The sequence below is a fragment of the Lepidochelys kempii genome, chromosome 16 (genome assembly GCF_965140285.1).
Source record: "Lepidochelys kempii isolate rLepKem1 chromosome 16, rLepKem1.hap1, whole genome shotgun sequence".
Taxonomy (NCBI): domain Eukaryota; kingdom Metazoa; phylum Chordata; order Testudines; family Cheloniidae; genus Lepidochelys; species Lepidochelys kempii.
Genome location: NC_136395.1, coordinates 9285388 through 9308219, shown reverse-complemented (window position 1 = coordinate 9308219; position 22832 = coordinate 9285388). Strand labels below are relative to the sequence as shown.

The following is a 22832-nucleotide window of genomic DNA, read 5'->3' as shown; positions in this document are numbered from 1 at the left end:
TTCTTATCATTAGTTATTATTTTTGTATTATTTTCTCTGGAGTCTGGCTCTTGACTATACCTTGGCCAAGAAATTTGGACCTTGCCAACAAATAATTGATTACCCCGGCATACGCTCCGTGGGAGCGGGTTCCGCTGAACTGCTCACAGCCTCTGCTCACCACCTGTGCAAAATTCACAAGCGTTCCCCTAGCTGTTGCCACTAGAGGGTGATGGCTGTTGGGAAAAGACAGGAGGCTGCTTCTCTTTCTGCCTCTGCATTGCCTGTCCTCGGGATTTTAAGGATGAGCTTCCCGGGTGAGAAAGGCCCTTTTCCAGCTCCCTTCTGTCCAGGAGCCCAGAGCAAGGAGCTGCTGATCTCCCATGTCCAGGGGGCCCTGGGCTGCTGAGAGGCATGATTTAAAGTGCCCCTGCAAACCAAAAATGGGCCCCGTCCCTGGCTGTAACTACTGTCTCAGGGAAGCAAACAGATTCTACAGTCACCTTCTGAGCCAGGAACTGCAGGTAATTGAAAGAGAAGGCAGGAAAGTATCTGTAACTGCCTTCTCCTTCCCCCCTACCCCACTGCTGCCCCCTGTGTGCCTGAACCCCAGATCCACTCACTGCACAGACTCACTGTTATTGTCCTAGCCTGGGCAGAGAGATCACATTGGAAATGTAACAGGGATCAACCTGCCAGCTGGAGGGCGAGTGCCACTGGGAAAGGAGAGAGACTGAAAGGGGCAGAAGGCGAAATAAGAGCTCCGAGATATGAGCTCCCAGATCTCGCAACTGCATCATCCTTGGGCCAGTTTGCTTTCCTTTTAACCAGAGGGGGGAACAAAAATCAAAGCCAGTTCCCTTCCTCTTCATAGTAAACACACTTCTGAGGGAATATGCTGCCCTGGGGAGCAATGTCACCGCAGTGGCTCGTTTTATTCTGTTGTTGTATGGCGTTTTGTTCATCGATGGCCAGGATTTAATATTTCTACAGACAGGACAAAATCCTGCCCCCATGACTTCAAGGATTTCCCCCTGATTTTTCTGTTTTTTTCCCTGAATCAACTGGTTTGGCCACCATCCAGGAAGGCTGTCTGACCAGCTGCACCTTTGGTCTGACAAGTCCCGGTTTTGCGTTCTTTGTGTCTGCCTCTTTGTGAGCTCTTTAACTTCACTTCTACGTTTTGCATCAGGCTGAGGACACTGCCAGAACTTGATCAATAAAATAGGAGGGTAATTTCCCTGCCCTCAGAGCTTTCCGTGAGGACAGGAGTGTCGTGCTTGAGCAGTCACTCAGATGTACAGCATTCCCGTGTCCTCTCCACACTCGGCCTGTCCGTGGGGACTTGCCCTACCCATGCCCCTAGAGCACCCTTCCCCACAGAGCTGGGAGCCTGGTCACTCCCCCCCTCCCCCCCACTGATAGAGAGCCACCCCTGGAAGCAGAGCCCTCCCAGCGCTGACTCCTGCTCCCTGTGCAGGTGTCAGGGCAGCTCCTCAGCCTCAAGGGAGACAAGCTGCATCTCCCCCCACATTTCACTCCCGGAGCGGTGTGTGCATCGGGGGTAAATCATAGAATCATAGACTATCAGGGTTGGAAGGGACCTCAGGAGGTCATCTAGTCCAACCTGCTGTTCAAAGCAGGACCAATCCCCAACTAAATACTAGATACTGCCTTCAGCCAGTTTAGTTTCTCTTGCTTCTTCCCTAACTCAGCCCCAAGGGGTCGGCTTAGACTCGGGCAGCTAGCCCATGTCACAATGTCATCTTAAATGAGCTAGCGTGAGTCGGTCATTGCCTGCCCACTCACCTTTCCATTCCTAGCTACGCCACCAGCCTCCAAGAACATTTTCCCCTCTGTTGAGATGAGCTATACCTGCCGTCAGAAAGGAAGCATCATTTAAAAACCATGCACCATTTTTGTAACAAACGCTCTGCAAACGTGTGACAAACCCTGATCTCACACACTTCCTTTCCCCTGAACAGGACTGCCCGTTCCAAAACCGGCTGTGATCCCAGACAGAACAAGGAGAAGAGCTGTGGGTCCCAGATATGCAAGGCCATGAGGTGATTGTGAGCTGTGCCCACACAGGTGAGGAGTAAGCTTGCACCAATCCCAAAACTCAATGAACGGAGAAGAATCGTGGAATTCCATCCAAGCTGTTGTAAGACCTCGCCATTCTGTCATCCCGCCTCCTTCACTGCAGTAACCATATCCTAGACATTCAGGGCTTCCCACCCATCCAAACTGATATGAAACAGGGGTCCTTCCCCAGCCCATCCTTTATCTATGGCTCAGGTGGGATTTTGAGGCACCATAAGTCCCCCTCCCAGAGAAAGGGTTTTGTGGAGTTTAGTTCTGGTGACTTTTAATATTCATGACAAGCCCCACTGCCCTTCCTGCTCCTGAGGTTCTCTTTGTCCCCAGTGCAGGGAGCAAATTATTTTTCATTCCAGCAGGTGATGGGATGCCGAGAGAGAATGAGGAGCAGAAGCCCCTGCATGAAGCCCCTGAGATGGTGAAGCCTCCTGTGACTTTACCCACGAGATCCCAGAGCCCTGAGTGGGGAGGAGCCCGTGAGACTCGGTGCAGGCCAGAAAGGCGGCGGAGGAACCCACTGGCGCAGAGCTGGGGTAAATCTGCTCAGGTGGGCGATGGCCTCGCCCACCAGGACAGACCAAACACGTGCGCGGACTGTGGGAAGAGCTTCAACAAGAGCTCGTCTCTGACTGTCCATCAGAGAACCCACACAGGGGAGCGGCCCTATGCCTGCCCCGAGTGCGGGAAACGCTTCACCCAGAGCTCCACCTTCCTGCGGCACCAACGGATCCATACTGGCGAGCGGCCCTATGACTGCGCCGAGTGCGGAAAGAGCTTCCGGGTCAGCTCCCACCTGGTCCGACACCAGCGGATCCACACAGGGGAGCGGCCCTACGTGTGCGCCGAGTGTGGGCGGAGCTTCAGCGTCAGCTCCCACCTGGTGCAGCACCAGCGGACGCACACGGGCGAGCGGCCCTACCGCTGCGCGTGCGGGAAGAGCTTCAGCCTGAGCTCCCACCTCCTGCAGCACTGGACCATCCACACGGGCGAGCGGCCCTACCAGTGCGCCCAGTGTGGGCGGAGCTTCTCCATGAGCTCCGCCCTCATCAGGCACCAGAGGCTCCACGCAGCCGATGCACCCCGCCAGTGCGCCCAGTGCGGGAAAAGCTTCAGCCGCGGCTCGGAGCTGAGCGAGCACCAGAAGATCCACACGGGGGAGCGGCAGCACGAGTGCGCCCAGTGCGGGAAGAGCTTCAGCGCAAGGTCCAATCTCCTCCAGCATCAGCGGACCCACGCAGGCGAGAGGCCCTACGCCTGTGCCCACTGTGGGCGGAGCTTCAGCCGGAGCTCGAACCTTATTACACACCAGAGGATCCACACAGGCTAAGAGCCCAGCACCTGTGAAGACCATGGACCAACAGCTACAGGCCACATCCCATCCAAGACGCGGCCTGGCATGGAATCCAGGGCATCCGCTCCTTTTGGGGAATGTGGAGCTCTTTCCCACTCGTGTGCTGCTCTTGGGAATGCGGTGGGGTGAGGAGACAATGAGGAGATGCTGTGGGAAGGGAAAGTTTGGGGTTCGGGATGCAAGGTGATGGGGACCAGGAAAGGAGGCAGAAGTGGGTGTTGTTGCTGAGTCATGAGTGGTTTGAGATGGGTGAGGGAACGGAGCAGGGTTCCCAGGTAACTCTGGGCCTGTTTGGGGATCAGTGAATTTGCATACTTACATTCTCTTTTTTCCTTTTTATTAGCTGGCAAAACTTTTTTTTCATTTGGGTTGCCTGGGGAATCCTGAGCCGTGCATGTCTTGGCCTGGGGCAGGGAGTGAGCTGGTCAAAGAAGGGTGTTCTGAGATGCCCTCCAATTAAGGAAAGTTTGGAGTGTTAAAACCCAGCCAAGCTTCTTGGGACAAGTAAACACATCAGAGGCTAAATGCATGTGAAACCAGGTAATCTAAATGGCAGAGTTTGTTGAAAACCAACAAACTGCTTTTGCAAGGGGGAAAGAAAAAGTCAAAACTAACAACAGGGCAGCTGTATTGATCGTTGCGTTCATTTTCATACCAAAATCATGAAAAGCCTCCATTCTTAATTTAATGAAACTGCCACCAAATTTCTAGTCTGCTGCAACAGAGCACTGTAGAATCCAGAGACTTTGCTGTAAGATTTAGGTTCAGCTGCGGTGGGGTCTTGGATGGAGGACATGGCCATATAGGCATTTTCAACCGGAGTTTGGCTATATAGCGATGCCAAGTTAAAATGGCCAAATTAAATAAAAACCCTCCCATTTCTCTCTTGGGGTCACTGTTGCACACAGTTAGTACCATGCAGCCTGCGTACTAACCTACGTAGTCCCACTGACTTCAGTGTGACTGCAGACATTAGTAGGTACTATGCTTGATAAGCATTGGCATGACTGGGCCCTTATTTGGTATGAGTTTCCCTTGTGCCTGTACAGAATGCGTGTTCTCCATCCGGTTTCATGTAGAAGCGTTTGCTCTGATTTCCAAAAGTTAATAATATGTTTGACCATTGAAAACGCAACATCAATCAATTGTACCGTATAGTGGTGATATGTATCAAGGTGGGAGTGAAAGGTTGGGTGGTTCATATCCTGTGACTGTAGATTCGGCTCTGAAAATTGAGTAAATTTGGACATTCCCAGAACAGGAATAAGGACATCTGTGAATTGTGCACCTTTTACCAATCAGGAACTGAACCAACTGTATGCAGCACACTGAAGAAAAAGAAGCCCATGGCTCTGTGATGCTGCTGGCGTCTGGGCCTTCACTTTGGTCGCTAAAGAAAACAGCATGCTCTCTCCCCCAGGTTCTGCCGCACTTTCCAAAGGAGTTGCCAGAGCTTTCCTGAGCCTGCTCCAGGGCTGGTACAATAAAGCTGAGTTAATCTCCACACTGACCCTGTTTGGAACTAATTAGCGAGAAGGTAAAACAAGCAAGGAAACAGAATGGGATGAAAAGACACATTAGAAAGGGGAAGCGGGCTTTAAAATATGTAGGGACCTTCTGGCTAGACCCTACCGAGCAAACACAGAACTGAGAATTTATCAGGTCAAGACTAGTTGGATGATGAAGAACCGAGGGGGTGGTTCTTTTAAGTTTGTTTCCATATTAAATAACAAGTATAAGGTGTCTCCGATTCTCTTTACAACTGTCTCCTCTTATTTGCTGCTTTAGCCATACCCAGAGCCTGGACACACTGGACCTAAAATGTACACTTATACTAGTTAGTGATGGAAAAGATACAGTGAGACTGGGTTTCAAAGGCAAGGACAATTATGCCATTAGCATATACAAATGTCTAGACAGTGCTGTTTGCAATGGATACTAAAGCTGGTTGGAACATGGCTTTTCTTCCACAGAAAATTTTGAGTATTCACTCATTGAGTATTTGAGTATTGAGAGAAGACAAAAAAATCAAAAACTGAAATATTTTCTTACCAAAAAAATTAAAAACTGAAATATTTCTGCCAAAAAAATGATATACAGTAGTTCAATTCTGAAATGCCACTGCGGTGCCTCCTGGGAGTTGTGGTTCAGATGTTTCTTACTCCCACTGTCCTCTATTGGCTGGACTCGCTGGTCAGACTACATTTCTCATGAGGCCTCACAATCTCCTGTCTTGGTGAGGGGAGCAGTGCATCATGACAGGGGCACCGCTGGGGATGTTCCTTTTTTTAATGAAAATTCAAGATTTTCCACTGAAAGCAGACACATTTTTGCAAAAAAATTATTTTGTTGAAAACCCAGTTTTCTTCTGAAAAATGGCTTTGACTGAAAATTCTTAACCACCTCTAAGTGATGCCCTTGGGATAATCACAGCTTTGCACTCGGTTAATTTAACAAACGATGTAGGCCATACTTACAGGATGGGGGACTCTATCCTGGGAAGCAGTGACTCTGAAAAAGATTTGGGGCTCATGGTTGATAATCAACTAAACATGAGTTCCCAGTGTGAAGCTGTGGCCAAAAAAGCTCATGCAATCCTGGGATGTCTAAACCTGGGAATCTTGAGTAGCAGTAGAGAGGTTATTATACCTCTGTATTTGGTGCTGGTGCGACTGCTGCTGGAATCCTGTGTCCAGTTCTGGTGCCCCCAATTCGTGAAGGATGTTAATAAATTGGAGAGGGTTCAGAGAAGAGCTACAAGAATGATTAAAGGAGTAGAAACCCTGCCTTATAGTGATAGACTCAAGGAGCTCGATCTATTTAGCTTAAAGAGAAGGTTGTGGGTTGACTTGATCACAGTATAAGTACCTACATGAGGAACAAATATTTAATAAGGGGCTCTTCAATCTAGCAGAGAAAGGTGTAACACGATACAATGACTGGAGGTTGAAGCTGGACAAATTCAGACAGGAAGTTAAGCCTACATATTTGACAGTGAGCATTATTAACCATTGGGGCAATTTCCCAAGGGTTGTGGTGGATCCTCCATCACTGACCATTTTTAAATCAGCACTGGATTTTTTCTAAAAGCTCTGCTCTAGGAATTAGTGTGGGGCAGTTCTCTGGCCTGTGTTATACAAGAAGTCAGAACAGTCAATAACAATGGTCCCTTCTGGCCTTGGAATCTATGACACTGTAACACTGAATTTTTGGGGCTTGTCAGATTTGGGATTGGAATAATCACAACATTCTTGTGATTTTTTTTTACGCTGATGTCACAGGGTCTATTCACTGCTCATGGCACCTCCTGCTGGCTGTCTTCTGTGTATTAGTGCTCCCACTCTGGTGATGTCTTCTCCTATGCAGTCTTGCCCTGCTGCCCCTCTCACTCCAGGGACTGCAGTCTCCTCTTCGTGGCTTGGCCCTCCGGCCAGGTCACTAATGTCCTCCCCTTCTGGGGAATTCACCATCTTTCCAAACCCACTGGCTGGCTGGCACCTCCAACACCCTGTACTGCTTCCCGGCAGCTGGTAGGAGAACCCAGGCCTGCCCTCTACACTGGGTTCCAGCCCAGAGACCCAATAACAAGCAGCCACAGTCCAATACAATCCTACCTTTTGCTGCTGTTTCCCTGGGCTTCTTCCTACATATCTGGCTTTCCCCCAGTCAGGTTTGCCAGCTTTCCAACTCCCTCCACTCAGGGAGCGACTACAGCCTTTCCCAGCAACAGCCCTGCATCTGTAGCCAGCTACCAGACGTTATCCAGGCCCCTCCTGTTCCCACACAGGTGAGTGGGTTCAGAGCTCTGCCACGGCACCTCGGCTAAATAGTTCCCGGTTTTCACCAGGAGAAAGAGGTGCTGCTGGCCTCCCTGGACATACAGGTTAGCGCTGTCATGGGAGGGTGCACCTGCTTTTCTGATGTTACTCGCACTGAGAGTCCTTGATTCAGCAAACCTGCAGAAGCACTTGCTTAACTTTAAGCATGTTTATGTTCCACTGACATCAGTAAGCACCTGGTTAAAGCTAATCACGTACTCAAGTGCTTTGCTGAGCTGAGGCCAGACAGGGAGCATGGCAGCACAGGATAGGTGTGGCAAGGCAATGGTTACCTAGCGGTTGTATTACCTGAGGGTTGTTCCCAGAGGACAGGAGCCACAAAGGAGGCACAAACAGAGCAGCAAAGGAGGAACCAGGCAGATCAGCAAGGCGTGGAAGAGATGTTCCACTTCCTGGCCCCCATATGCAAATGCACGTCCTAGGAGAAGATGACCTGCACTGGCCATCTGCACTAGGCTAGAGGGACAGAGAGAAGACAAGCTGTCACAAACCCCAGGGAGCATCTGTGAGACTGAGAATGGCTCATTAGAATTTTCAAAAGATGGCACTGAATGTTCCGTTAATTGAGACCGCACTTGAAATGCGCAGGAGCCTCTGAACTCAGTGTCATGGGATTGGTAGCTGCTTTCCAAATACCTCCATACCCTGCTTCTTGTGCTCTGTCTGCTCCCCTGCGACCTCTTCCTGTTGATGATGCAGTGCTGGGGGGAGCTGCTGACAGTTTTGCTCTGTGTCCTGTGTGAGTCATCTGCTGCTTTAGTTATTCCCTGAATACTCCTTATTCCCCATCTCTTCTTATCATCTCATTTGGATCCATCCAATGGGTCACACAGCATCCCAAGGCTGTATCCTTGAGTGGGATGCCATAGTATCAGTTTCACTGGGATGCACCAAGAGATTCTTCAGGGTTTGGGCTGTAATAACAGTACTTGTCATTTCACGTGGTCCAAGGAAGGAACTTCTGAAATCTTGCTTTTCTGACATGTATTCCCAATATGCTTCACATAACTGGCATTTTAATATAGCTCTTGGGTTAAAAGGCAAGCGTACCTTACAGCCTGTGCCTTCTGGGCAAATGTGCCACCCTGGAAACGTTATTTATATGTTTTTAATAGAGTAGTGAAAGGAAACATCAGCATTCATGTGCCCTAGCCTGGGTTTAATACCAATGCTGGGTTGCACACTCAGATCAGGATGTGACCTCCAGGTAACACAAGATCTGAAACTTCTTTCTTTAGGAGATAAAGGAAATGCTGGGGCACCAGCAACAACTGGTGAGCATTATTTGAGATTCAGTTCAACTCTGTCCCCTCATACAACAATTAAGAGGAAGCTACTTGAGTTTAAACACACACACACACACTGAGGTGTACATTACAAGCCTCTCAGACTGACAGCAGTAAAGTTCCTCTATGTGGAAGACAAAACCTTCCCTGGGGGCAGTCCGAGACTGGGTAAATCCCCACCCCACCCCCACTAAAAATCGTCGTGATCATCATCAGCCTCCACTCCAAATAAAAGGTACATTTCTTCAACCTGCCTGTTCTAATATAAATCTGGAATACCATGAACATTAATAAACAACCCACAACACCCCACACACTGCCAAACCACTCCACTGCACACAGTCTCCCCTGGGGAAGGGATAAAAGAGAACAAACCACACATGAGAGATGTCAGTCATGCCACATAATGCACTACTGGGTATAAGAATAGAACAGAATAGAATAGGCTTCTGATGTCATGCACTATGTATCACTGATAACTTCATAAAATCAAAACCTCCTCTGGTCTAGAGGCAGTATCATGGAACAATTTAACAACAAACAAGTAGTTAGAATGGAGACCAATCTGAAGAGTACAACAATATCAAACCTGCAGTTCTTCACTGTGTAAAGCACTAGGTAGCAAATAAAAACCAGGATGTGAACATGTGTTCAACCCTGTGAAATCCTCTCTCAGGATTTAATGATCTAATCACTCTGCTGTCTTGGGGCAGGTGTAAACCATACTTTCCGAGGTTTTGCAATGCTTACAATAATTGCATATCCTTCTTGGCCAGATTGATCTTTCACCCTGACATCAGTGGAATGAAGCTCTAGCTGGAAAATAATCTCAACCCTTTGGTATAAAGGAGTTAAATGAAGAATTGCTGACACCAACACTTAAAGGAAAGCAAGTAAAATTAATGGGAAGCAGACCCGTTGGCACCAAAATATTTACTGAGTCACACAGGAGGAACAATGTGACAGGAAACTTTCGTATCAGATTCTTGAAGTTGGGAAACTGTCCACACAACAAGCCAAGGGGAAACCATTTTACAGCTGTAACGTGGAAACTGGGATGTAAGGGAGATTACAGTTCCGAGGTGGAGTTTACTTATTGTATTTTCATATGATATGAAAGGCTCCCAGGGCTGAGATGCTAACAGAGCATGAAGATGAGGAGACGAGCGAAGCTGCCGTTGCCGAGACCAGCACCAGCCATGAGGAGAGCTGCCCAGCAAACCCTCCTCGCCGTACTCTGCCTAGCAGCAGCGGTTTGTGAGGCTCAGGACACCTGCCCAGGTGAGTCACAGACAAACCTGTTACCTTTTCATAACATGGATCTGACTAGTCCCCACTTTAAGATGCAGAATTTAGAATGCACAAAATTCCTCATCAGTTAGAATATGAAGTTTAATATTAGCCCTTCTTATTTTCTTCCTTAATTAAATCACTTTTAATCAAGAAACAAGATGGCTAACATATGCACTGTATAACTAATGCCTTTCCATTGCTGTTGGGCTGTTCCATGGCATAGTATGAGACGGAGCAAAGGGGCTGTGAAACCCCCAGCTACTAGATTGGAGAAGAATGGCATTCACAAGATGAGATGCTTTTTATTACATCAGCCCTGATTTTACTCTTTGGCAGTCCTTGAACAGCAACATTCTCCAGTTAAAGAATAATCTGATTAAATGAAAATCTTGCCATGTTCCATTCTCTACTGATTCTGTCCAGTGAGCTCAGGTACTACAGTGATGGAGATGATATCAGGAATAGAATAGACCTCATAAAAGGAACAGAATATGATGCACATGATATAAAGTAGAATGGAACAGATCTGATGTAAGGACTAGAACAGAATAAGTCTGATATAAGAAGTAAACTAGAATGGGAATAGATACCTCTACCCATAGCTACTTTTGGTTTGCTCCTAGGGAGATGTTAGTCAGATCTTTGGAATTAATGTGAAAGTCAGAAAATCTCTAAAGTTTATAGAAATTCACACATGCACAATACTCTGGCATTTCTCAAATGTTCCTTTATTTCACACTTCTTAAGAGCTGCTCAAAGACACTTTCCTCCCAGCGTCGTGAACCCTGGTTACCTATCTTTCTTGCAGCAGTACATGGTTGTAGGAAAAAGTCCCTGGGATCATATTAATAAAACAAGGTGAAAGCAATGACTGTGGTTTGTGTTTAACGCAGTAGGTGAGGCTGCTTGGTCACATCTTGTGTAGCTTTCTTGATTTCCTCTTCCCAGATGTCGGGGTACAATCCTGTTCCCGATGAAGCCAATGACAAAACTCCCACTGACTTCACATTTACAAGCTTTGAATGGTCTCTTGTTGCTTGCAGTCCCCACTGCTCTCATCTATCCAGATCACATGGCAGTGTGATTAGTTTTCACCCAGACCCTCTCTAATCCACCAGTTTTTGTGTCACTTGAAAATCCTTTTTGAGGTTCTCCAGTGTCTGCTGTACGGTCTGTTCTGGTGGTTAATTTAATACATGCAAATTCATGAAAGTTTTGAGGAATTAAGAGGCTATTTAAATTGAGGCTGTGGTTTTTGTATTTAAGAAAAGAAAAGGAAAGAAAAGAAAAGAAAAGAAAAGAAAGCTAGCTTGTGGAGATTCTCATTTGCAGGATTTATTTCTCTCAGGGTTCTGCGGAAAGTTTCAGCCCTATGGACCTTCTCACATGTCATTTCTTTCTCCAGATGTGAAAATAGTGGGTCTCAGCGGTTCAGAGAAGCTCGCTGTTCTCCAGGGCTGCCCTGGGATTCCTGGTGCCATGGGGCCCAAAGGTGACCCTGGACGTGCAGGAATGAGAGGTATGTGTCCAGGGGCTGAGGGAGACTCTGCCTTGGATGGCAGAAAAGTGAATGAGTGATGTTAAAATAGTTCAGCCCGTGGAGATCCTTATGAGTCCCCAACATGAGGAAAAGGTGCCTCAAACAGGCTGGTCACTATGCCAGTCTATAACTCCACATGGAGGGGCCAGAACTAACAAGCTGGCTCTGAAACATTGTCAATTTCTTTTTCCTCTGACCAGAACAATGGTAGCCTGTGGGCTGTGGAAGGGAGGCCAGCTGCGTATCTTTGATGGCCACCACCTTGGCTAGCACACCAGGGATCTCCAGAGTGTGAGCTGGTAAAGCAGGAGCCAAAGGGCCAAGTGCTGCTTTCTGCTGCTGTAACAGACTGACATCCTCCCTCACCGCTGGTTACAGATCTATCTGCCAGGACTCATATATACCAATAAACGATTTGACCATATAGAGCAGTGGTCTCAAACTTTAGAAACCCGAGGACCCCATTTTGATATAAAATTTTTCACGGACCCCCTCAAGCTCCCCGCTCAGCCCCACGCCCCATCCCTACTCCACCCCTTCCCCCAAGGCCCCACCCCATCTCTTCCCTCCCCCGCTTCAGCCCTGCCCCTCCTCTTCTCCGCCTCTTTACGCTCCCTCCCCTGAGCGCACCCCAACCCCACTCCTCCCCCTTCCCCCCAGCGCCTCCTGTACGGAGTGCAGAAGGCTCTGGAAGGGAGGGGGAGAAGTTGAGGGAGGGAGTGGGAGGAGTTGATCAGCAGGGCCGATGGACCCCCTGGAGTACTCTCACGGACCACAGTTTGAGAAACGCTGATACAGAGAGATTTGTTAAAACTAAGAGCTAGCTGCTATCTGAGTTGCACCCATGACAATGGCTTAGTGGAAGCAGGGTCTGATACATTCTCTGGGATGGATACCCCAACCGGACACTGATGTGATGTGAAAATCCAGCGGAAGGATCCTCTCTCTGGACTCTAAGTTGCAGCCTCATGACTCAGATCAGAAATGGCAGATGTGGGGATTCAGTTCACTTCTAGCTGGTATGTTTGAATTGGTCAGGGCTTGCGCTGTCAAATATTTACCCTCTTGTGTTCGTAGGGGAACGGGGAGCTCCAGGGATCCCTGGAAAGGTGGGACCAGCAGGGGAGAAAGGTAAAGAAAGAAAGAACTAGTCACTTGGATTCCATCACAGTAACAGCTTCTGAACATGCTTGTCTTCAGGTTACATTTGGGAAAACTTTTACCCCAATAGAACCTCAGTTCTGAGCCCCCCATTGAAATTGTTGCACTTCAGATAAATCTTTCCACTGTTTAACCTCCTTGGACTGAAAGGTGATTGATCAATTCAAATAATTCTTCTCATTGCAAAGCTGTGGCCCTTCTGTACTTTAATGACATGCAGGGATGGCTACAGTGCAGCCGGGGGCGTGATTTGCAGTTCATGTCGCTGTACTCACATTAGCATTAATCTAGCTAGCTTGCTAGCAACAGAAGTGAACACATGGTAGCACGGTCTAAGCTACAAATGTGGGTAGCCAGAGCGGTCAGGCAAACTTGTGCAGCATATGCTGAATCTTGTGCCACTACGTCCTCACGGCTATTGTCAGCAAGCTGCTCGGTGAAATCTAGCACGAATACGTCTTCAGGAGCTGCAAATCACATCAGTGTAGACATACCCACAGTGACAGGCATGTAAGGTGCAATAGATCTGTAGTGCCTGCTAGTTCAAAGAGGCCTGCAGGTACTTACAAATATTTCTTAGCACTTACAGGAATTCATGCTCAGCTAATCCAATACTGTACATGAGGGAGACAGTGACTGAGGCTTGTGACAAATACCATTTCACCCTCATCTTTCTTTGCAACCAGCTACTGCATCTAGAACTTGCTCTGGGTTTTGAAGGAACATCAGGTACAATTTTCAAAAGCACCTAAGGAGTAGAATCGGTTGGAATATTTTCACCAAAATGAAGTTTTAGTAACGGGCCACGGCTCTCTAGAGAGCAAGACTCTCAGAGGCTGGTGATCAGCACACTGGCCTGTGATGTGGAACAGAACTCAAATTCTCGTAGATTATTTCCCAGAGCCCCCCATGTGCCCTCTCCCAACAGGCTATAAAAACCTCCAGGCCCTGGGGAGAGGATGGCTTCAGCTGCTGGGCTGGTGGTGTGGGGAGCTCAGGACTTCTGACCTGGTGGCAGGGCTCTGGGCTTCAGCTGAGAGGACGGGGGGGTCTCGGGGCTTAGCCCCACAGGGGTGGGGGGGCACAGGGCCTCGGGGCTTCAGCCCCGTGAGGTGCACAGGGGCCCAGAAATATTTACCAGAGCAGAGCTCTGAATAGCTCCGGGTGAATTTAAACCCTGATGTAGGGGAGCCAGGATCAAGTCTCTCCTCTGGCTGATTCAGAGCAGAGTTTTTCATCCCAGATCATCCTGTCTCAAAAAGAACAGGGACTTGAACTCCCTTCTCCCACATTCCAGTGTCTTAACCACCAGGCTATAAAGTATGGGAGAGAGTCTCTCTTGTCAGAAGTAACCAGAGAGCCCTGTACCCAAAAACCTTCTCGAATAGAAGAGCCCAGGTTTCGATCGGAACATGGACATCTCAACACAATTTCATTTTCCACAAAAAAGGTTTTGTTTTCATGCCAGTGTGGAATGAAAACAAAGTTCAAAACCTCCAGAGTTGCCGCTAAATGGAATTGTCATGCTCCGGCCAGCTCTGCTTTTTAACGGGCCGTAGGTTTGTAAGGTTTCTATGTGCTTTTGAAAATGTTACCCATTGCATCTGGCTGCCTGAAGTCTCTGAACAGTCAGCCAGGAGCAATTCTGCATCAAGCTACTTTCATCTTGTTTACCCAAGTGAATCAAATTTTTACAAATGGAGAATAAACCCCCAAATATTAACTTTTTTTTTTTTAAAAAGTGTCTACGTACTTCACACGCTTCTAAATGTAATGCTCCTCTTCTGCCCTCTTTTTCTGTATTGTACCATCTATGCCAAATTCATGCAGCTCTGGAGATGTTGGAAGGGCATTAACAATGAGGAGTCCAGTGGCACCTTAAAGACTAACAGATCTATTTGGGCATAGGCTTTCGTGGGTAAAAAAAACCCACTTCTTCAGATGCATGGCATTAGTGTATTTTCCTGCAGCAAGTCAGGCTGACGCCCCATGAGTTCTGAGGTTACAGTGTGATCTCCAACTCTTGCAAGTATTTAAACCTGTGCTCCATTCTAGGAGAGAAAGGAGAGTCCGGAGAACCAGAAACAACAGGTAAGAACCTCTGCACTCTCCCATATAGCAAAAGAATGATTTAACTGACAGTAGCAGCTGTGTCCGCCCTGAGCTGCAGTCTGTCTCCAATCCCTCAGGAGGATGGTTAACGTCTCAAATAGCCGCCATTTCAAAACAAAACAACCTATTACCACAACACTTCCTTCTCCCGCTTCAGTGTAGGAACTACTGCTCCCACACCGCCTCCCCTACCCAAGGCACAGAATGAGTAATATTGAGTCTTATTTCAGAAAGACCCACTAACTCATAATATTATTTAAGGTGGCCGGAGCAGTCCCTGATGCCCTCGTGAAAGGTGCCTCCTGGACCCTCCTCCAGCCTGTATGGGCATGCCAGCCCGTTCCCACTGATGGGTGGCAGGGTACAAGGTGCAGAGCCAGGGCCCTAACCCCACTCTTCTCCATGCCTTTTGTGGACATTGTTGGCATTAGCTTTGAGCAGCCCTTTTGCTCAGGGAACAGGGGGGCAGAGACAGGGCTTAGGAGTAGGGCATGAAGGTCCAGGTGCCTTCCCCTGCCCTTACGCACCTGCCAGGGCCAGGCACAGCCTCTCCCTAGTGAAAAAAGATGAAACAAACCAGCTGTCTAAACTCTGCTGAGTTAACCCCCTGGTGAGTGTGTCTTACAGGTCCCCCTCTGTGACCGATCCACACAGGATAGGAGTAGGGGTCTGGTGTCAGGGGCCTTGACCATTTAGCTCAAAGCATAGCAGTGCCTGTTTTTAGTTCTGAAGGCTCCAGTATAGCAGTCAAGATCACATTGACTCTTCACCCACCCCTTGCACAATCAGATCCAGTCCCGCGCTTTCAATCAATGCATGGTTAATTTTCCATTTTGTCTAGGACCCAGAAACTGCAAGGAGCTGTTAACCAAAGGGAGAACGCTGAGCGGCTGGTACGCCATCTACCCAGGAGTTGCTGATGATTCCATCACTGTCTTCTGTGACATGGATACAGACGGTGGAGGCTGGACTGTAAGTGAGAGGGAGTGTGGCGGGGACGAGGGTGTTATAGAGAACACGTTTGATTTTAATCAGAGGTGTGAGGATTGCCACTTGCTGGCAGCTGTAAATCTGTCCTAAATTGAGGAAATGTTGAGACAGAGCTGAAATAATTCATCCAGTTATGCCCCAAATATATCATCACAGATTTCATATCCAGGCCAGCCCATCAGTTCAAAAAGGAGAAACTGAGTTTGTGGAAACCTGGAAGTTTCTGTATTTGTTAGGTTTTGGTTTATTCACATTTGCTTTTTAGGTCTTGTCTAGCCTGGAAGACTCTACAGGTGACTTCAGGTGTAATAACCTGCCTAGTGCATGTGACCATGTCTCCCTCTAGTGGCTGGGAGGGCTACATCTGGCTTTCTTTATCTGCTGACCGGGCTTCCTTTGGAGCTGGTCGTTCCTTACATCAGCCCAGGAGGCGTGGGCACTCCCAGGGTATGTTTACACTGTAGCTGGGAACAGCTCCCAGCACACTAAAACCAGCAGTGTGGACGTAGCGGCTCAGGTGGCAGCTTGGACCCCAAGGTCTGAGCTCGGATGGCTAGCTTGAGTCGTCACTGGAGCCATGCAGACACACCCCAGAGGTTAAGCACATTGCCTACACAGCATTCTCAGCACCTGACAGTCTGGCCAAGGCGTGAAAGACCTTTATGTGATGGCAAAAGATTGCAAGGCCGTAACTATGTCGTATCCCAACTACTGAAGGGTTTTTATGTTCTTCAAGCCACAGAGTGAAAGAGACATGGGGCATGGAGCAGAGAGGTTACCAGCTAAGAGGGGGTTTTCAACACTTCCTGGCCTGAAGAGTTAGCTCCATCAGTCTAACGTGTAGTTAAAAGAAGTAGATAGACATGGATTTGCCCAGATAAATGAGCTGATGGGAGCCAGAGTCACTCTTTGAACTTGGCCAGGTCACATCCCATCTCTGAGCCTCCTCCTTCTCTACAGATGAAGGTAGTGGTACCCATTTTTGTAGAGCAGGACTGATCTGTTGCAGGGAGATATATTGGAAAGCATTACGTGAATGCGAAGTATAGTGGGTTCATGTGCAGGTATGAAGTAATGGTATGTCAGGCAGCTGCTTTATGATGGATAGAAACCATGATGCAGTCTTCCACCTCTCACCCTCTCATTTCCTTGCAGGTTTTCCAGAGACGCGCAGATGGTTCAGTGGATTTTTTCCGTGACTGGGATTCATACAAGAAGGGTTTTGGGAACCAGCTGACGGAATTCTGGCTGGGGAATGACAATATCCACCTGTTAACATCCCTTGGTAACAAAATCACTGATGGATTCTTTTCTGGTTTTTGTTCTCCGCCAGACCATCTCCTTGGAGACAGGATACATAAAAGCAGCAAAGAGCCCTGTGCAACCTTATAGACTAAGAGACGTATTGGAGCATAAGCTTTCATGGGTGAACACCCACTTCGTGAAATGCATGTGGTGGAAATTTCCAGAGGCAGGTATAAATATGCAAGCAAGAATCAGGCTAGGGATAACAAGGTTAGTTCAATCAGGGAGGCTGAGGCCCTCTTCTAGCAGTTGAGGTGTGAACAGCAAGGGAGGAGAAACTGCTTTTGTCGTTGGCGACCCATTCACAGTCGGTGTTTAATCCTGAGCTGATGGGGTCAAATTTGCAAGTGAACTGAAGCTCAGCAGTTTCTCGTTGAAGTCTGGTCCTGAAGTTTTTTTGCTGCAGGATGGCCACCTTTACATCTGCTATTGTGTGTCCAGCGAGATTGAAGTGTTCCCCTACAGGTTTTTGTATATTGCCATTCCTAATATCTGATTTGTGTCCATTTATCCTTTTACGTAGGGACTGTCCAGTTTGGCCGATGTACATAGTAGAGGGTCATTGCTGGCACATGATGGCGTATATTACATTGGTGGAAGCGCAGGTGAATGAACCAGTGATGGTGATGGTGTGGCTGATCTGGTTAGGTCCTGTGATGGTGTCGCTGGTGTAGATATGTGGGCAGAGTTGGCATCAAGGTTTGTTGCATGGATTGGTTCCTGAGTTAGAGTTACTATGGTGCGGTGTGTCGTCGCTGGTGAGAATATGCTTCAGGCTGGCAGGTTGTCTGTGAGCGAGGACTGGCCTGCCTCCCAAGGCCTGTGAAAGTGAGGGATCGTTGTCCAGGATGGGTTGTAGATCACTGACGATGCATTGGAGAGGTTTTAGCTGAAGACTGTTTGTGATGGCCAGTGGAGTTCTGTTTGTTTCTTTCTTGGGCTTGTCTCGCAGCAGGAGGTTTCTGGGTACACGTCTGGCTCTGTTGATCTGTTTCCTTATTTCCTTGTGCGGGTATCGTAGGTTTGAGAATGCTTGGTGAAGATCTTGTAGGTGTTGGTCTCTGTCTGAGGAGTTGGAGCAAATGCGGTTGTACCTCAGCGCTTGGCTGTAAACAATGGATCATGTCGTGTGTCCAGGATGGAAGCTGGAGGCATGAAGGTAGGCGTAGCGGTCGGTGGGTTTTCGGTATAGGGTGGTGTTAACATGACTGCATGAGGAAATAAGGAAACAGATCAACAGAGCTAGATGTGTACCCAGAAGCCTCCTGCTGCAAGACAAGCCCAAGAAAGAAACCAACAGAACTCTACAAACCATCCTGGACAATGATCCCTCACTTTCACAGGCCTTGGTAGGCAGGCCAGTCCTCGCTCACAGACAACCCGCCAGCCTGAAGCATATTCTCACCAGCAACGACACACCGCACCATAGTAACTCTAACTCAGGAACCAATCCATGCAACAAACCTTGATGCCAACTCTGCCCACATATCTACACCAGCGACACCATCACAGGACCTAACCAGATCAGCCACACCATCACCATCACAGGTTCATTCACCTGCACGTCCGCCAATGTAATATATGCCATCATGAGCCAGCAATGTCTCTCTGCTATGTACATCGGCCAAACTGGACAGTCCCTACGTAAAAGGATAAATGGATGCAAATCAGATATTAGGAATGGCAGTATACAAAAACCTGTAGGGGAACACTTCAACCTTCCTGGACACACAATAGTAGATGTAAAAGTGGCCATCCTACAGCAAAAAAACTTCAGGACCAGACTTCAACGAGAAACTGCTGAGCTTCGGTCATTTGCAAATTTGACCCCATCAGCTCAGGATTAAACACCGACTGTGAATGGGTCGCCAATGACAAAAGCAGTTTCTCCTCCCTTGCTGTTCACACCTCAACTGCTAGAAGAGGGCCTTAGCCTCCCTGATTGAACTAACCTCATTATCCCTAGCCTGATTCTTGCTTGCATATTTATACCTGCCTCTGGAAATTTCCACTACATGCATTTCACGAAGTGGGTGTTCACCCACGAAAGCTTATGCTCCAATATGTCTGTTAGTCTATAAGGTGCCACAGGACTCTTTGCCCCTTTTAAAGATCCAGACTAACATGGCTACCCCTCTGATACAGGACACATAAAGTGATTCATCTGCTTGTATTCCTGGGGTTGGACAGACATGTCTCAACCCCTCCTTACAAAGATCAGGCAGAACGTTCATGGAACGTGATTGACATTTTTGTTTCCGTTTTGTCTCTAGAAACTTGTGAACTTCGTGTCGATCTGAGTGACACGGAAAACAATAAATCCTTTGCCCACTATGAGACCTTCAGCATTTCAGGACAATCTGACAAATACAGACTGAACCTAGGAAAGTTTCTTACAGGCACTGCAGGTAAGTTTGGGGCCCATTCTGCACTTTCTGTACAAGGGAGGTATCATGAACAACCATCAAAAGCACAGAGTATCTCTGGCAGTTCTACCAACTCAGAGATTACCTGAAAGGGGAGGTGGGAAGAAAGTCCATGCGACATTCCAGTGCAGGCCATCAGCATGATGTTTTCACCACACTTGTGAATGTTAACTGGAGTTGAACTCAGAATTCTTGGTCCTCCATAGAATCACAGAATCATAGAATATCAGGGTTGGAAGGGACCCCAGAAGGTCATCTAGTCCAACCCCCTGCTCAAAGCAGGACCAATTCCCAGTTAAATCATCCCAGCCAGGGCTTTGTCAAGCCCTCCAGCGTCCAGAAAGAGGATGTTTGGTTGGGGGAACTTACTAAAGTGAGGCCCTGCTGGGTCTTTTCCCCCACAGCTAGCCTCCTATTTTTAAATATTGTTTGGGAAGGGAAAGGAGCTATTAGAGGCATGCTACATATTAAACAAAAGGAACCATAGCTGTATAGCCAAAGTGTGGAATAGAGAATCCCTGCGACTTGATTAATAGTCAAATGCAGGGGACCAGGACATCTCTCAGAGCCTGAAAGTGCTTTGTACACACACAACCATGTTCTTGCTTCTGATGTTTTAACAGGTGATTCCTTGTCTGGCCATAGAAATATGACGTTTACAACCAAAGACAGTGACAATGATATGCATTCGGCGAACTGTGCTCTGCTGTACAAGGGCGGCTGGTGGTACAACAAGTGTCACGGTTCCAATCTGAATGGGCTGTACCTGCTGGGGCCCCACAAGAGCTACGCTGACAGTGTCATCTGGGTAACAGGCAAAGGGGCTCACTATTCCTACAAAGTCTCAGAGATGAAGTTCAGGCCGGTTTAGCACAAGGAGAGTGCAGCGGGAGGTCGCTCTCCAGCAATGTGTGGGAATGGACCCTCCCAGGTAGTTAGATGCCTTAAGCCCATTGATTTCCACGGAAGTTAGGTGCCTACCGGATCTGGGCCTTAGAGCCTGATCTGAAGCCCAGTGAAGTCAATGGGAGTCTTTCCATTGACATCAGTGTGTGCGGATGAGGCCCATAGCTGGAAGCACCCAAGCAAACACACTGATGTTTAATACCAACCTTTTCCTTTTCCTGGTCACGTTGAGTTTCATAGATCCTAAGGTCAGAAGAGCCCATTATGATCATCTAGTCCGACCTCCTGCACAACACAGGCCACAGAATCTCACCCACCCACTCTTGCGATAAACCTCTCACCTATGTCTGAGCTATTGAAGTCCTCAAATCGTGGTTTAAAAACTTCAAGGAGCAGAGAATCCTCCAGCAAGTGACCCATGCCCCATGCTACAGAGGAAGGCGAAAAACCTCCAGGACCTCTGCCAATCTGCCCCGGAGGAAAATTCCTTCCCGACCCCATATATGGCGATTAGCTAAACCCTGAGCATATGGGCAAGATTCACCAGCCAGACACCCAGGAAAGAATTCTCTATAGTAACTCAGATCCCACCCCATCTAACATCCCATCACAGGCCATTGGGCCTATTTACCATGAATATTTAAAGATCAATTAATTACCAAAATCATGTTATCCTATCATACCATCTCCTCCATAAACTTATCGAGTTTAATCTTAAAGTCAGATAGGTCTTTTGCCCCCACTGCTTCCCTTGGAAGGCTATTCCAAAAGTTCACTCCTCTGATGGTTAGAAACCTTCATCTAATTTCAAGTCTAAATTTCCCAATGACCAGTTTATATCCATTTGTTCTTGTGTCCACATTGGTACTGAGGAATTAAATAATTCCTCTCCCTCTCTGGTATTTATCCCTCTGATATATTTATAGAGAGCAATCATATCTCCCCTCAACCTCCTTTTAGTTAGGCTAAACAAGCCAAGCTCCTTGAGTCTCCTTTCATAAGACAGGTTTTCCATTCCTCAGATCATCCTAGTAGCCCTTCTCTGTACCTGTTCCAGTTTGAATTCGTCCTTCTTAAACATGGGAGACCAGAACTGCACATAGTATTCCAGGTGAGGTCTCACCAGTGCCTTGTATAACGGTACTAACACCTCCTTATCTCTACTGGAAATACCTCGCCTGATGCACCCCAAGACCGCATTAGCTTTTTTCACGGCCATATCACATTGGCAGCTCATAGTCATCCTGTGATCAACCAATACTCCAAGGTCCTTCTCCTCCTCCGTTACTTCTAATTGATGCGTCCCCAGCTTATAACTAAAATTCTTGTTATTAATCCCTAAATGAATAACTTTACACTTCTCACTATTAAATTTCATCCTATTACTATTACTCCATTTTACAAGGTCATACAAATCTTCCTTTATGATTTCCCGGTCCTTCTCTAAATTGGCAATACCTCCCAGCTTTGTATCATCTGCAAACTTTATTAGCACACTCCCACTTTTTGTGCCGAGGTCAGTAATAAAAAGATTAAATAAGATTGGTCCCAAAACTGATCCCTGAGGAACTCCACTGGTAACCTCCCTCCAGCCTGACAGTTCACCTTTCAGCAGGACCCGCTGTAGTCTCCCTGTTAACCAATTTCTTATCCACCTTTCAATTTTCATATTGATCCCCATCTTTTCCAATTTAACTAATAATTCCCTATGTGGCACGGTATCAAACGCCTTACTGAAATCTAGGTAAATTAGATCCACTGTGTTTCCTTTGTCTAAAAAATCTTTTACTTTCTCAAAGAAGGAGATCAGGTTGGTTTGGCACGATCTACCTTTTGTAAAACCATGTTGTCAGGAGCTCTCTGTTCAAGTGTGAATGCCCAGCCCGTTCCATTCTACTTCTGTTAGAACCAAGGCAGAGCCAGTGCTGCCGGCAGGGCAGCGGCCAAGCTGTGAGCTGCTGCTGCGCATTTGTCACAATTATTGAGCCACATCCTGACATCCCTTTTTTCATTCCTGCTAAATTAAAGGAAAATCCCTCTGATTTCAGTGACAGTTTTGCCATAGTAAGAGCTGAGTGAAGGTTTTAAGATTTGGCACTTGGTGATGAAATTCATCATTGCATCAGAGCTCATAGCATGATGATGCATCTGCAGTTAATTGCAGAAGATCAAAAATTTTTAACCAGTTTTTTTTTTTTTTAAGATCATGAGCCTGGAGAAAGCAAGATATTTGTCCCATGCTAATTTGCATTTACACCAAGGATAATTACACCATTTACCATTTACACGAAGGATATTAAGCTCGCCCCACTTCCCAACAAAGACTGAACACCAGGAGTGAAATCCAGGCACCAATGAAGTCAATGGAGGTTTTGCCATTGATTTCAGTGGGGCCAGGATGGCACCCAGAGCTTTAGAGTTAAGTCTTAAATTACTAAGACCCCTTTATCTCTACAGTAGTGCTATGCTATACTATGAAGCATAATCCTCACTGGTTAAAAGAAAACTGCATATGTCACAATAAATTAATAAAGTATGTTTAAC

General features: G+C 47.3%; 2 protein-coding genes across 2 annotated transcripts; both read left to right on the top strand.

Moving 5' to 3' along the window:
- Window positions 1–1961: 1961 nt before the first annotated feature.
- Window positions 1962–22832, top strand: LOC140899165 (ficolin-2). The gene is made up of 9 exons (XM_073314124.2): window positions 1962–2045; window positions 9676–9836; window positions 11254–11367; window positions 12466–12519; window positions 14605–14640; window positions 15503–15633; window positions 16807–16936; window positions 19230–19364; window positions 20006–22832. Exons 2-9 carry the CDS (start codon window positions 9704–9706, stop codon window positions 20251–20253), a joined length of 981 nt encoding a protein of 326 aa, XP_073170225.2. The 5' UTR covers window positions 1962–2045; window positions 9676–9703; the 3' UTR covers window positions 20254–22832.
- Window positions 1981–5192, top strand: LOC140899164 (uncharacterized). The gene is made up of 2 exons (XM_073314118.2): window positions 1981–2070; window positions 2436–5192. Exons 1-2 carry the CDS (start codon window positions 2031–2033, stop codon window positions 3404–3406), a joined length of 1011 nt encoding a protein of 336 aa, XP_073170219.2. The 5' UTR covers window positions 1981–2030; the 3' UTR covers window positions 3407–5192.

Excerpts from the sequence above, each read along its gene's own strand:
- LOC140899164 (XM_073314118.2), top strand. The coding sequence starts at position 2,031 with ATGCAAGGCCATGAGGTGATTGTGAGCTGTGCCCACACAG. Across the intron at positions 2,071-2,435 it reads TGTGAGCTGTGCCCACACAG|CAGGTGATGGGATGCCGAGA; the intron begins GTGAGGAGTAAG and ends TTTTCATTCCAG.
- LOC140899165 (XM_073314124.2), top strand. The coding sequence starts at position 9,704 with ATGAAGATGAGGAGACGAGCGAAGCTGCCGTTGCCGAGACCAGCACCA. Across the intron at positions 11,368-12,465 it reads TGGACGTGCAGGAATGAGAG|GGGAACGGGGAGCTCCAGGG; the intron begins GTATGTGTCCAG and ends TTGTGTTCGTAG. Across the intron at positions 19,365-20,005 it reads GTTTCTTACAGGCACTGCAG|GTGATTCCTTGTCTGGCCAT; the intron begins GTAAGTTTGGGG and ends ATGTTTTAACAG.